The sequence below is a fragment of the Limanda limanda genome, chromosome 2 (genome assembly GCF_963576545.1).
Source record: "Limanda limanda chromosome 2, fLimLim1.1, whole genome shotgun sequence".
In the NCBI taxonomy this organism is placed as follows: domain Eukaryota; kingdom Metazoa; phylum Chordata; class Actinopteri; order Pleuronectiformes; family Pleuronectidae; genus Limanda; species Limanda limanda.
In genome coordinates this window covers 23299385-23314037 of record NC_083637.1, presented here as the reverse complement: position 1 = coordinate 23314037, position 14653 = coordinate 23299385, and the positions used below count along the sequence as shown (strand labels likewise).

At 41.7% G+C, this 14653-nt stretch overlaps 1 protein-coding gene across 1 annotated transcript; it reads left to right on the top strand.

Annotated features, from left to right (window-relative positions):
* The first annotated feature begins 3291 nt into the window (after window positions 1-3291).
* LOC133018914 (deleted in malignant brain tumors 1 protein) lies at window positions 3292-13213 on the top strand. The gene is made up of 14 exons (XM_061085244.1): window positions 3292-3391; window positions 4354-4530; window positions 5320-5677; window positions 6315-6634; window positions 7290-7607; window positions 8219-8566; window positions 9222-9537; window positions 10183-10469; window positions 11119-11369; window positions 12062-12210; window positions 12398-12640; window positions 12756-12915; window positions 13018-13093; window positions 13194-13213. The coding sequence occupies exons 1-14, from the start codon at window positions 3292-3294 to the stop codon at window positions 13211-13213; spliced, it is 3123 nt and encodes a 1040-aa protein (XP_060941227.1).
* Window positions 13214-14653: the final 1440 nt, after the last annotated feature.

The window sequence follows — 14653 nt, the reverse complement described above, 5'->3', positions numbered from 1 at the left end:
AGTGTGGTGGAGGTGGTACAAGACATTACAGGACATTACTGTGATGTATGGCAGATAGGTTACAGAACCTATCTGCCATACATCACATTTAACACCAAAGATGCCCAAGAAAGGCACAAAACATCACAAACCACACCACACACACACACTACATATCAGCTGTTCTCCTTGTTGCCAACTGGTACATGTCTGTGCAAACAGACATGTTTCTCCAAACAGGTCTGTCACACACATTTTTTGTAAAGCTGGCTTTGCACATGACAAATAATAAGACTTGAGAGAAAAATGCATTGCAGTTACCTGTAGTTTGAAGCATCAAGATCTTCATTTGGTTTCACCAGTTCAATGAAGGCCTTCCTCAGCTGGCCCATTCTCAGCACCTCTTGGTTGACAAGCAGCCTTTGGCGAATGATCCTCTCACAGAATATCTTATAGCTGACATCAAACATGGGCTCATTCCTAAAACACATATTAATGAGAAGTAAAGAAATGAATAAGTGTTGTGATTATGTGCACATACAACAGAATGCAGATTGAATGTTTACTTATATAATGTTAAGTTAGTAGCTCCTTGAAATACAATATAATAAATAACTTACTGTTCTTTCTCTGGTTTTTCAGGCCTCGTCAAAAACCTGGTTTACTGATTGTAACAGCCTTTGTGGTACTGCACCTCCAGAGCCACACAGTCTTTGTCTTTTATATGTATCAGAATACTTTGATCTTCCTTCAACTCGGCAGCTTTCTGCAATTGGCCTTTACGAAACAAAAAGGATAGCTCAATGAGTTTGTTGACATATCTCTCACATATAATTGTACATTTCAGTCACTCTACCACAGTGTGTGTGTGTGTGTGTGTGTGTGTGTGTGTGTGTGTGTGTGTGTGTGTGTGTGTGTGTTTGTTTACTTGCTGTTCATGTTTCAGCCTTTGACAGAGGATCCCTTTGTCGTTTGCCTGCTCGGTTGATTAACTTCTCCTTTTTTTTGCAAATTATGCACAGGCAGGTGTGGCTGTATCTGGAGTCCTGCTGCTGTACAACACGGCCAGACCCCAGATAAAGGTGCAGTAATAATCTTTACAGGAACATGTGTGAGTGAGTGCATGACGCTTCTACACATGAATCCTTTCAAAGGCAGCTCACTAACTTGCTCACTGTTTTCTGAAAAGTAAGTAACAAAGCACTTTTCACCAACAAGAGTTATTAAGTGCTTTGCAGGGCCCAGAAAAAAAAGTTACACCTTTTAAAGCCTTTTTGTGGTTTTTAAATGATTCCACAGCATCAGCAAACCTTGATGTACGTCGGGTGTTCCACAACTTTGGAGCTATTGTCTCAAAAGGCACAAGAGAGAGTCATTTGCTAATAAGACCTCTTCACTGGATGTAATTACAGTTGACAAAATGATCTTTGGCTCCTGAAGCTCTGGATCTGCCTTTGAACCCATTGGCCGAATCCTGGGCCAAACATGAAAGACCGCGTACTCAGCTACTGTTACTCTGCTACTGTTATTTAATGAATGCAATTTGATTTTAAATTGATTTGTATGTGGCTACAATATCAACACTGCCAAACACATAATGACTGATGCTTTTCTTAAATTGGTATTGCTGTATAAAAGTACATATTATATCATTTTGATATCATGTTTTAACCCTTATCCTCTTCTTTACTTTACGGTCACTCAAAGATATTTCAGAGAAATATGACTATCTGTCTAAAAGACGATTCAAGACTTAGGGAAATTTGAATCATCAGTTACATCAGTCGCAGAAGTGTCAGAGTTACTCTCCCCTCCCCAAACAATTTCTCCATTAACCACAGCCTCTACAGGCTGTAATAAAGTCCATGTATACCCATGTTTGTGATAACAGTGTGTGTTTATTGCGTGCAGGTGTCTGATCACGGTGCACTAGTGATGGAGTTGAGCAGTGGACTAAGTTTTCCAGCCACAGAGTATCTCAGCCACATTATACACACCCACGCTCTGAAAGGTGAGGTTTTGTGTATCAGACACTTCACTTCCTCTCATTCCTGTCATTTACCCTCTCTTCTCTCTCTCCTTATCATCTCCCTCAGCGTCTTCTCCGCGCTGAGTGGTCCTGGACTGCCATCACGTCAGCATCATAGATTACACGGTGGTCAGCAAGCTCAGGGACGTGCTGAGACAGTTCAAACAAAGAGACGTGCAACTGATCTTTTCAAGATTACAGGTGAGAACAGTCAAATGCAAGGATCTGATATAGGATAACTAAGGCTGTTTGTCTGAGCCAGTTCAGACTGGTTCTGTGGGCGCAGTTTGAAACAGGAATTCAAAGACAGGAATAAATTATTTACATGTTTCCTTTAGAGATCGAGCAGACATAAATTCAGTTATTTGGAGAATATTTAAGTGATAAAAAGGTTTTAAAGTTTTCAGGTCATTCACAGCTCATAAACATTTCAGGTCATTAAGTATTTAGACAGGTCATAAAAGTCTTTAAACAGGTCTGCAAAAACTTAACAAAATAGGTTTCAACCACACAATGTCAACCAACACAGTCATTTTTCCAATCAAAATTATTCTCTGAGAAATCAGTGACGTTTTTCCAGGGAATAAAATAACAATAATACCTGATCAGACATAGTAAGAGAACTGATATCTATGAGTGTGCGTAACTTGTTTCAGCTCGACTGATTTCACCGGGACTGTTTGGCCTTGGCGGAAGTATGTGCTCTAATGATCACCATTCTGGTTGAAATATACGTCGACCTAACAATTTCCAGAAACTGACGCAAATGGTATTTGTTCCGTCTAACTGACTGTAAAAGCCTGAACATGAAAACAGTGAGATGCTGTTAAATGATGTAGGACCTTGGACCTTTAATGAATATGTTCATCCACTACAACAGTCTGTCCCAGTTGATGACACAAGGAGGTTAATACAATGGAATGTGCAAACCTGTCAAAACCAAAAGGTCTCCAGTACTGTATGTTCACCTGGGAATGATTGACTAAGGGCTTTTGCCTGTGTGTCCGTCATGTTTGAATGTCACCATTTTGTCCTATTTCGATTGACTAGAAAAAATTTTGATGTCATATCAAACCAGCGTTATCAATGACCTGCTTATTTGCTTCACAAATTATCTCTTCCTGTTGTCCTCTGCACACAAAGACGGGCCTATAAATGATCATGCTCTCGCTCACTAGGCAAATTTCAAGAACTGGTTTTTCACCATCTGCTGGATTTCCACTCACGCTCTCCAAGGTGAGTACAAACACAAAGGAGAGTCATGATCATAATGTGAACATATGATGATCAGCAAGTTCATGTCGTGGATGTGGTCCATGATGGAGATGCCTGGGGGTTTGCTCTTGCTCCTAATTTTGCAGTTTTTTACAGGGAACAATTCAGGTAAGTCAATCTGACTCTCTGTCATCTCGAGTTAAATTTCATCTCACCTGATTACACAGTAAATTTTGGTGAATAATTAAAATAAGCAGAATGTGTTCACAGACCACAGCTAACAAGTATGACTTTGTTTATTTTACACTTTCTTTAAGTTTTTAATCTGTCCTTAAATAACTTTAAATCAGCCTCGCAGCTCCGTCTGTGCTTCTGGTTCTGATGTATCTGGACATTGTATATTCAGAGTTAGTGAGGGAAAACTACCAAATAAAGACCCTATTAGCAGGGGGGGGGGGACATTCATGAGAAAAGACAGAGTCTTACTGTCCAAGTCCACAGAGTTAAGGAATAGAAGCTTAGGACTTATTAAAAATGTATCACATAAAAAGAGAGCACTAATAGCGTATTCCCTATAGCCCTATTACTGTTGCAGGGTGTGATGAATACCTACCACATTCAGTTTAAACGATGCCCTTACAAATTGTATTGATAATCTGTGTGGCACGGCCTATTTTTTATTTTATGACAAAAAATTTAAAAAAACAGCACATCTATGTTCTGCCTGTTGGCTGTTGAACAAGGAAATGTGTTAAATGTCCTGTACACTGAACACATTTCCAATGAATTCAATGAATTGTTTCCTGGGTAAATAGTCAAAATGTTGAAAAACTCCCTATTTTGCAAAGTTAAGAAAGTGAAAAAAAAAAACTGCTGGATGTGACCCCTGTTCTGAATCTGCAACAAAATAAAAGTGTTTCTTCCCTGACCCATATCACATTCTTTCTCCCAGTTTTGTGGAAATCTGATCCGTAGCTTATTTGCGTAATCTTGCTTACAAGCAAACATATAAACAGGTGCGAACACATAATCTCCTGGTCAGAGATTACAAAAAATGTGTTTTCCACATTAACATTGATGGAGGTGCAGGCTGCTGTTGTCTTGTGGGTTCACATTCATTTTTCTTTCAGTTCAACCAGGACGACCAGTGGACAACAGTACGGGAGTCGAGGGACAGGTCCGCCTGGCCAATGAAGGAAACAGCTCCTGCTCTGGCAGAGTAGAGATCTTCCTCCTTGGACAGTGGGGGACGGTGTGTGATGACCACTGGGACCTGGTTGATGCTCATGTGGTTTGCAGACAGCTGGGTTGTGGCAGGGCTCGTTCAGCACCACAACATGCACGGTTTGGACAGGGCAGTGGACCCATCTGGTTGGATAACGTCATTTGTTCAGGAAGGGAACCATCGATAACAGACTGCAGACATCCAGGGTTGGGGGTCCACAACTGTGGACATAATGAAGATGCAAGTGTTGTGTGTGAATGTAGGTTTACTTCTTATATCTTAAATGCTTTCATACAATATTGCTCATTACACAAAGTGACATGTTAATTGAAGTTCTTGTCTTGGTCTCATCTGGTATTTACCATCTCATCTTCTTTTGTCCACACTTTAATTTACTGACTTTTTAAAGCTTTTTCTGTAGTCCAACGCCCTCGACCCCCAGTTTCCCAAATTAATTTGAGCTGAATCAAATTTCACACACTCATAGATATCAGTTCCCTTAATGTGCCAGATTGGATTTCATCAAGGTCAATGGATGTTTCCTGGGTAAATGGTAAAAAGGTTGAAAAACTCCCTCTTTCACAAAGTTAAAGAAAGTGAAAAAAACAACTGCTGGATATGACCCCTGTTCTGAATCTGCTCTTAAATACAAGTGTTTCTTCCCTGACCCATATCACATTCTTCCACCAAGTTATGTGAAAATCTGATCAGTAGTTTCTTTGCTTAATCTTGCTTAAAAACAAATAAATATAAACAGGTGTGAATACTTAACCTCCTGGTCAGAGATTACAAAAAAGATGTTTTCCACATTAACATTGATGGAGGTGCAACCTGCTGTTGTCTTGTGGGTTCACATTAATTTTTCTTTCAGTTCAACCAGGACGACCAGTGGACAACAGCACAGGAGTCGAGGGACAGGTCCGCCTGGCCAATGAAGGAAACAGCTCCTGCTCTGGCAGAGTAGAGATCTTCCTCCTTGGACAGTGGGGGACGGTGTGTGATGACCACTGGGACCTGGTTGATGCTCATGTGGTTTGCAGACAGCTGGGTTGTGGCAGGGCTCGTTCAGCACCACAAAGTGCACGGTTTGGACAGGGCAGTGGGCCCATCTGGTTGGATAACGTCATTTGTTCAGGAAGGGAACCATCGATAACAGACTGCAGACATCCAGGGTTGGGGGTCCACAACTGTGGACATAATGAAGATGCAAGTGTTGTGTGTGAATGTAGGTTTACTTCTTATATCTTAAATGCTTTCATACAATATTGCTCATTACACAAAGTGACATGTTAATTGAAGTTCTTGTCTTGGTCTCATCTGGTATTTACCATCTCATCTTCTTTTGTCCACACTTTAATTTACTGACTTTTTAAAGCTTTTTCTGTAGTCCAACGCCCTCGACCCCCAGTTTCCCAAATTAATTTGAGCTGAATCAAATTTCACCCATTCATAGACATCAGTTCCCTTAATGTGCCAGATTGGATTTCATCAAGGTCAATGAATTGTTTCCTGCGTAAGATGGTCAAAATGTTGAAAAATTCCCTCTTTCACAAAGTTAAAGAAAGTGAAAAAATAACTGCTGGATGTGACCCCTGTTCTGAATGTGCAAGAAAATACAAGTGTTTCTTCCCTGACCCATATCACATTCTTTCTCCAAGTTTTGTGAATATCTTATCGGTAGTTTTTTTGTGTAATCTTGCTTACAAACAAACAGATATAAACAGGTGTCAACACATAACCGCCTGGTCAGAGATAATAAAAAATGTGTTTTCCACATTAATATTGATTGAGGTGCAGGCTGCTGTTGTCTTGTGGGTTCACATTAATTTTTCTTTCAGTTCAACCAGGACGACCAGTGGACAACAGCACAGGAGTCGAGGGACAGGTCCGCCTGGCCAATGAAGGAAACAGCTCCTGCTCTGGCAGAGTAGAGATCTTCCTCCTTGGACAGTGGGGGACGGTGTGTGATGACCACTGGGACCTGGTTGATGCTCATGTGGTTTGCAGACAGCTGGGTTGTGGCAGGGCTCGTTCAGCACCACAAAGTGCACGGTTTGGACAGGGCAGTGGGCCCATCTGGTTGGATAACGTCATTTGTTCAGGAAGGGAACCATCGATAACAGACTGCAGACATCCAGGGTTGGGGGTCCACAACTGTGGACATAATGAAGATGCAAGTGTTGTGTGTGAATGTAGGTTTACTTCTTATATCTTAAATGCTTTCATACAATATTGCTCATTACACAAAGTGACATGTTAATTGAAGTTCTTGTCTTGGTCTCATCTGGTATTTACCATCTCATCTTCTTTTGTCCACACTTTAATTTACTGACTTTTTAAAGCTTTTTCTGTAGTCCAACGCCCTCGACCCCCAGTTTCCCAAATTAATTTGAGCTGAATCAAATTTCACCCATTCATAGACATCAGTTCCCTTAATGTGCCAGATTGGATTTCATCAAGGTCAATGAATTGTTTCCTGCGTAAGATGGTCAAAATGTTGAAAAATTCCCTCTTTCACAAAGTTAAAGAAAGTGAAAAAATAACTGCTGGATGTGACCCCTGTTCTGAATGTGCAAGAAAATACAAGTGTTTCTTCCCTGACCCATATCACATTCTTTCTCCAAGTTTTGTGAATATCTTATCGGTAGTTTTTTTGTGTAATCTTGCTTACAAACAAACAGATATAAACAGGTGTCAACACATAACCGCCTGGTCAGAGATAATAAAAAATGTGTTTTCCACATTAATATTGATTGAGGTGCAGGCTGCTGTTGTCTTGTGGGTTCACATTAATTTTTCTTTCAGTTCAACCAGGACGACCAGTGGACAACAGTACGGGAGTCGAGGGACAGGTCCGCCTGGCCAATGAAGGAAACAGCTCCTGCTCTGGCAGAGTAGAGATCTTCCTCCTTGGACAGTGGGGGACGGTGTGTGATGACCACTGGGACCTGGTTGATGCTCATGTGGTTTGCAGACAGCTGGGTTGTGGCAGGGCTCGTTCAGCACCACAAAGTGCACGGTTTGGACAGGGCAGTGGACCCATCTGGTTGGATAACGTCATTTGTTCAGGAAGGGAACCATCGATAACAGACTGCAGACATCCAGGGTTGGGGGTCCACAACTGTGGACATAATGAAGATGCAAGTGTTGTCTGTGAATGTAGGTTTACTTCTTATATCTTAAATGCTTTCATATAATATTGCTCATTACACAAAGTGACATGTTAATTGAAGTTCTGGTCTTGGTCTCATCTGGTATTCAGCTTCTCATCTTCTTTTGTCCACACTTTAATTTAATGACTTTTTAAAGCTATTTTCTGTAGTCCAACGCCCTCGACCCCCAGTCTCCCAAATTAATTTGAGCTGAATCAAATTTCACACATTCATAGATATCAGTTCCCTTAATGTGCCAGATTGGAATTCATCAAGGTCAATTAATTGTTTCCTGCGTAAAATGGTCAAAATGTTGAAAAACTCCCTCTTTCACAAAGTTAAAGAAAGTGAAAAAAAATGCTCGATGTAACCCCTGTTCTGATCTGCAACAAAATACAAGTGTTTCTTCCCTGACCCATATCATATTCTTCCACCAAGTTATTTGAAAATCTGATCGGTAGTTTCTTTGCGTAATCTTGCTTAAAAACAAATAAATATAAACAGGTGTGAATACGTAACCTCCTGGTCAGAGATTACAAAAAAGATGTTTTACACATTAATATTTATTGAGGTGCAGGCTGCTGTTGTCTTGTGGGTTCACATTAATTTTTCTTTCAGTTCAACAAGGACGACCAGTGGACAACAGTACGGGAGTCGAGGGACAGGTCCGCCTGGCCAATGAAGGAAACAGCTCCTGCTCTGGCAGAGTAGAGATCTTCCTCCGTGGACAGTGGGGGACGGTGTGTGATGACCACTGGGACCTGGTTGATGCTCATGTGGTTTGCAGACAGCTGGGTTGTGGCAGGGCTCGTTCAGCACCACAAAGTGCACGGTTTGGACAGGGCAGTGGACCCATCTGGTTGGATAACGTCATTTGTTCAGGAAGGGAACCATCGATAACAGACTGCAGACATCCAGGGTTGGGGGTACACAACTGTGGACATAATGAAGATGCAAGTGTTGTCTGTGAATGTAGGTTTACTTCTTATATCTTAAATGCTTTCATATAATATTGCTCATTACACAGAGTGACATGTTAATTGAAGTTCTGGTCTTGGTCTCATCTGGTATTTACCATCTCATCTTCTTTTGTCCACACTTTAATTTACTGACTTTTTATAGCTTTTTCTGTAGTCCAACGCCCTCGACCCCCAGTCTCCCAAATTAATTTGAGCTGAATCAGATTTCACACATTCATAGATATCAGTTCCCTTAATGTGCCAGATTGGATTTCATCAAGGTCAATGGATTGTTTCCTGGGTAAATGGTAAAAAGGTTGAAAAACTCCCTCTTTCACAAAGTTAAAGAAAGTGAAAAAAATAACTGCTGGATGTGACCCCTGTTCTGAATCTGCAACGAAATACAAGTGTTTCTTCCCTGACCCATATCACATTCTTCCACCAAGTTTTGTGAATATCTTATTGGTAGTTTTTTTGTGTAATCTTGCTTACAAACAAACAGATATAAACAGGTGTCAACACATAACCGCCTGGTCAGAGATAATAAAAAATGTGTTTTGCACATTAATATTGATTGAGGTGCAGGCTGCTGTTGTCTTGTGGGTTCACATACATTTTTCTTTCAGTTCAACCAGGACGACCAGTGGACAACACTACGGGAGTCGAGGGACAAGTCCGCCTGGCCAATGAAGGAAACAGCTCCTGCTCTGGCAGAGTAGAGATCTTCCTCCTTGGACAGTGGGGGACGGTGTGTGATGACCACTGGGACCTGGTTGATGCTCATGTGGTGTGCAGACAGCTGGGTTGTGGCAGGGCTCGTTCAGCACCACAACATGCACGGTTTGGACAGGGCAGTGGGCCCATCTGGTTGGATAACGTCATTTGTTCAGGAAGGGAACCATCGATAACAGACTGCAGACATCCAGGGTTGGGGGTCCACAACTGTGTACATAATGAAGATGCAAGTGTTGTGTGTGAATGTAAGTTCACTTCTTATATCTTAAATGTTTTCATACAATATTGCTCATTACACAAAGTGACATGTTAATTGAAGTTCTTGTCTTGGTCTCATCTGGTATTTACCATCTCATCTTCTTTTGTCCACACTTTAATTTACTGACTTTTTAAAGCTTTTTCTGTAGTCCAACGCCCTCGACCCCCAGTCTCCCAAATTAATTTGAGCTGAATCAAATTTCACACATTCATAGATATCAGTTCCCTTAATGTGCCAGATTGGATTTCATCAAGGTCAATGGATGTTTCCTGGGTAAATGGTAAAAAGGTTGAAAAACTCCCTCTTTCACAAAGTTAAAGAAAGTGAAAAAAACAACTGCTGGATATGACCCCTGTTCTGAATCTGCTCTTAAATACAAGTGTTTCTTCCCTGACCCATATCACATTCTTCCACCAAGTTATGTGAAAATCTGATCAGTAGTTTCTTTGCTTAATCTTGCTTAAAAACAAATAAATATAAACAGGTGTGAATACTTAACCTCCTGGTCAGAGATTACAAAAAAGATGTTTTCCACATTAACATTGATGGAGGTGCAACCTGCTGTTGTCTTGTGGGTTCACATTAATTTTTCTTTCAGTTCAACCAGGACGACCAGTGGACAACAGCACAGGAGTCGAGGGACAGGTCCGCCTGGCCAATGAAGGAAACAGCTCCTGCTCTGGCAGAGTAGAGATCTTCCTCCTTGGACAGTGGGGGACGGTGTGTGATGACCACTGGGACCTGGTTGATGCTCATGTGGTTTGCAGACAGCTGGGTTGTGGCAGGGCTCGTTCAGCACCACAAAGTGCACGGTTTGGACAGGGCAGTGGGCCCATCTGGTTGGATAACGTCATTTGTTCAGGAAGGGAACCATCGATAACAGACTGCAGACATCCAGGGTTGGGGGTCCACAACTGTGGACATAATGAAGATGCAAGTGTTGTGTGTGAATGTAGGTTTACTTCTTATATCTTAAATGCTTTCATACAATATTGCTCATTACACAAAGTGACATGTTAATTGAAGTTCTTGTCTTGGTCTCATCTGGTATTTACCATCTCATCTTCTTTTGTCCACACTTTAATTTACTGACTTTTTAAAGCTTTTTCTGTAGTCCAACGCCCTCGACCCCCAGTTTCCCAAATTAATTTGAGCTGAATCAAATTTCACCCATTCATAGACATCAGTTCCCTTAATGTGCCAGATTGGATTTCATCAAGGTCAATGAATTGTTTCCTGCGTAAGATGGTCAAAATGTTGAAAAATTCCCTCTTTCACAAAGTTAAAGAAAGTGAAAAAATAACTGCTGGATGTGACCCCTGTTCTGAATGTGCAAGAAAATACAAGTGTTTCTTCCCTGACCCATATCACATTCTTTCTCCAAGTTTTGTGAATATCTTATCGGTAGTTTTTTTGTGTAATCTTGCTTACAAACAAACAGATATAAACAGGTGTCAACACATAACCGCCTGGTCAGAGATAATAAAAAATGTGTTTTCCACATTAATATTGATTGAGGTGCAGGCTGCTGTTGTCTTGTGGGTTCACATTAATTTTTCTTTCAGTTCAACCAGGACGACCAGTGGACAACAGTACGGGAGTCGAGGGACAGGTCCGCCTGGCCAATGAAGGAAACAGCTCCTGCTCTGGCAGAGTAGAGATCTTCCTCCTTGGACAGTGGGGGACGGTGTGTGATGACCACTGGGACCTGGTTGATGCTCATGTGGTTTGCAGACAGCTGGGTTGTGGCAGGGCTCGTTCAGCACCACAAAGTGCACGGTTTGGACAGGGCAGTGGACCCATCTGGTTGGATAACGTCATTTGTTCAGGAAGGGAACCATCGATAACAGACTGCAGACATCCAGGGTTGGGGGTCCACAACTGTGGACATAATGAAGATGCAAGTGTTGTTTGTGAATGTAGGTTTACTTCTTATATCTTAAATGCTTTTATACAGTATTTCTAATTACACACAGTGACATGTTAATTGAAGATCTTTTCTTGGTCTCATCTGGTATTTACCATCTTCTTTTGTCCACACTTTTATTTACTGACTTTTTAAAACTTTCTCTGTAGTCCAACGCCCTCCACTCCAGCCTCCTCAGATCATCTGTGGACCTGATGAAATCCAAATAGGGCTAAATATGGCTGCCATAACTTTCATGGGTTTGAACCCACTCTCCGGAAACCTGGCAGTTACCAACTGCTCCTGGGTCAGAATGCATAATGATGTAGTTTGGTACGAGGTGGACGCTCAGGCAGGTGCATGTGGAAACACACTGAGGGTAAATACTTTGTTCATTTTCAAGTTATGTCCATTCATTTATTATTACGATAATTAAGACTTAGCTTTTGGTTCCCAAATGTACTCCTCTGCAGGGAGCTCAGATTAGCAGGAACTGGCAGAGACAATATTTTAAACCCAGATCTTCTGCCTGTATGACAAAACCACTCAAACTGTAATAGGGCTTCAAGTGACCAATAATTGAACCACTCTCTGTCTTTCAGACCAACCGTACACACGCCATCTACTCCAACAGCTTATATCTCTACCGAGGAAATGTGTCCTTCTCACGTCCTGTGAGTCTTCCCTTCTCCTGTGCGTATCCCCTCGACACAGACGTCAGCATGAATGTGGCAGTCAGACCAGTGCTGCCGTAAGTACCTTTTTATTACCTTTTTAACCTGGTGAAAATTGGTCTAGTCTATGCAACTTTTAACCAATCATGTCAGCTTAAGCATGCACAGCTGTTTGCCACAGTGGCTTTATACCTCCAGGACACATCAATGTCACCTGTGTAGGATTTTAGGTCATCATAATAACAAGGCTTATATTTTTGACAGGTCTGCAGTTGGCCTCTCAGGCTTAGGTAGCAAAGCTCGAGCCTCCATGTCTCTGTTCCACACCTCCAACTTCACTCAGCCTTATCCATCTGGTTTGATCACGCTCCCTGTGGGCTCACCTCTGCATGTGGGCGTCTCTGTATTAGTCAGAGACCCAAGCTTTGTAGTTGTTCTGGAGAACTGCTACGCCTCTAACTCATCAAACTCCAATGATACCGCGCAATACTTTTTCATCCAGAACAAGTAAGTGTCCCTCTTCATCATTATGCTTTGCGGTTTATAATGGAAATGGGGGGAAAGGACTGCATATAATGTGATGTATAATGGCCCTCATGACATGCTCCATCCTCACTGCCAGGTGCCCCACTGACCGACAGCAAGTGGCAGTGATCGAGAGCGGCTCATCCCGACAGGCTCGTTTCTCCGTCCTGTTTCTCCTGATCCACGGTGAAAACAGTGACATTTACCTCCACTGCAGCCTCAGCCTGTGTGACCAGAGGAGCTCCCGCTGTGTCCCAGTACGTCACACGTTTCACATTATCAATAGCATTATCTATCAATAGTCGCTGCAGCTTTACACTGGTTTTGATTGGATCTGTTATTCCCCCTCCTTTTCATAGTCTTGCAGAAGAAGGACATCTCGCTCTGCTTCCAGCTCTGCTCCTCTGAAGCCCCTCACCATTGGACCAATCACTTGTGAGTATGATTAACACTGTGCTCTCAGGATTGATGTGTCAACACAATGATCAATACAAAATGAATCACCATGTTTTTACTCTTTCTTCTTTATCTTCAGGGGACAAGTCACCTGAGTGAGCTGGTAACCTATAGTAATACAAACTAATTTCGGTTGTGTGATATTATTTTGTGTTTGAATTTCTTTATTCATTAATCGATATTAAAAAAATATGTTACATTGCATGATTGAATCGTAACACACATTGGTTTTCCTGATTTGTACTAGCTATGTAATGAGGTGTGAAATAAAAACCAACATCAGAGTACTTTTCTTCTTCTCTGTGTTTCTTTTCACATATAGTTTAAATAAATGCAACGTCAAATCGACTCGTGGTTAAAGGGAATGTGCAAAAGCAAGTGTGCATATAGTCTGTTGTGCAAAGACACAATGTCAGTAGAGCGAGTTGTCCTTTTTTTTATGTGGGGAGGGGAAGACAGCTGCAGTGTTTGGAGGTGTTTATCAGTTTTCTGGCCTGAGGGTAAAATCTGTCTTGGAGTCTTGAAGTCCTGCATTTCAGACTGGTGTGAGGAGTTGATGCTGAGTCGGGTCTTTGGTTGTGCTGCTGGCTCTTCTGAAGACTCTCTGCTGGTAGATGTACAGCAGAGATGAAGGCCTGATCCTGTGATGTGTGAATAAATGAGATACAACCTTTTCTGCTCATAACAAAAGTAAATCCAGATTACGTGATTGATATTAGTGATCCTGTTGTGGTCATCTCCCAACCAAATATTGAGGTTTCACTCACCCCAGCCTTCCTTTGTTCTATTCTGGTGGTATGAGTGCCTCAGATATGACCTCCAGAGGATTACAGGAGAATTTCGTACCGACTGTTTCCTGAGTTTGCCTTATACTCATGCACAATGCAGAAGAAGATTCTCCGCTCAGATGCATTCACAACATCACAGAAATCTCTGGAGCGTTCAGGTGAGGGGTCGGTGCAGCAGGTGGAGGCAGGACCTAATGTTTTCATTTCATTGCGGAGGATCCAGTGTGGTTGTGTACAGCACATCGACATAGGTATTGGCCCTTTTGACATCTTTGTTGTCACTTCTACGTGTATGCCACTGCTTTTTCATTGAGATATAATTGTTTTTAGTTTTTTTTTAATTTAGTCATCTGTTGCAAGCTAGAAACATCATCAACACCCCCACTCGCTCGTGGTGAATCCTGTTGAGGATCTGTTTTCTCACATTCGCTCATTGGGATATTCTACAGACTTTTTACTTGGGGGGCTGAGAAACTGTCACTTGGACATTTGAATGTCTGGAGGATTTCTTGAGATCAGGAGATCTGAGAGCAGTTTAACACCACACTGAATTAAAGAAGAGTTCATCCTGAATTCATCCTCATGTTTAACACTTTTAATTTACAGGTTTAGTGAGTAAAATTTAGGTGATAGGGTTCCATTTGCTGAAATTGAAAAGTTAAAAACCATTGTGATGTTTTTACAGTCGTCCAAACTGACAACTGAAGGCATCCACAGGTTCTCTCTCACGATGGAAGGGGAGGGTGAGACG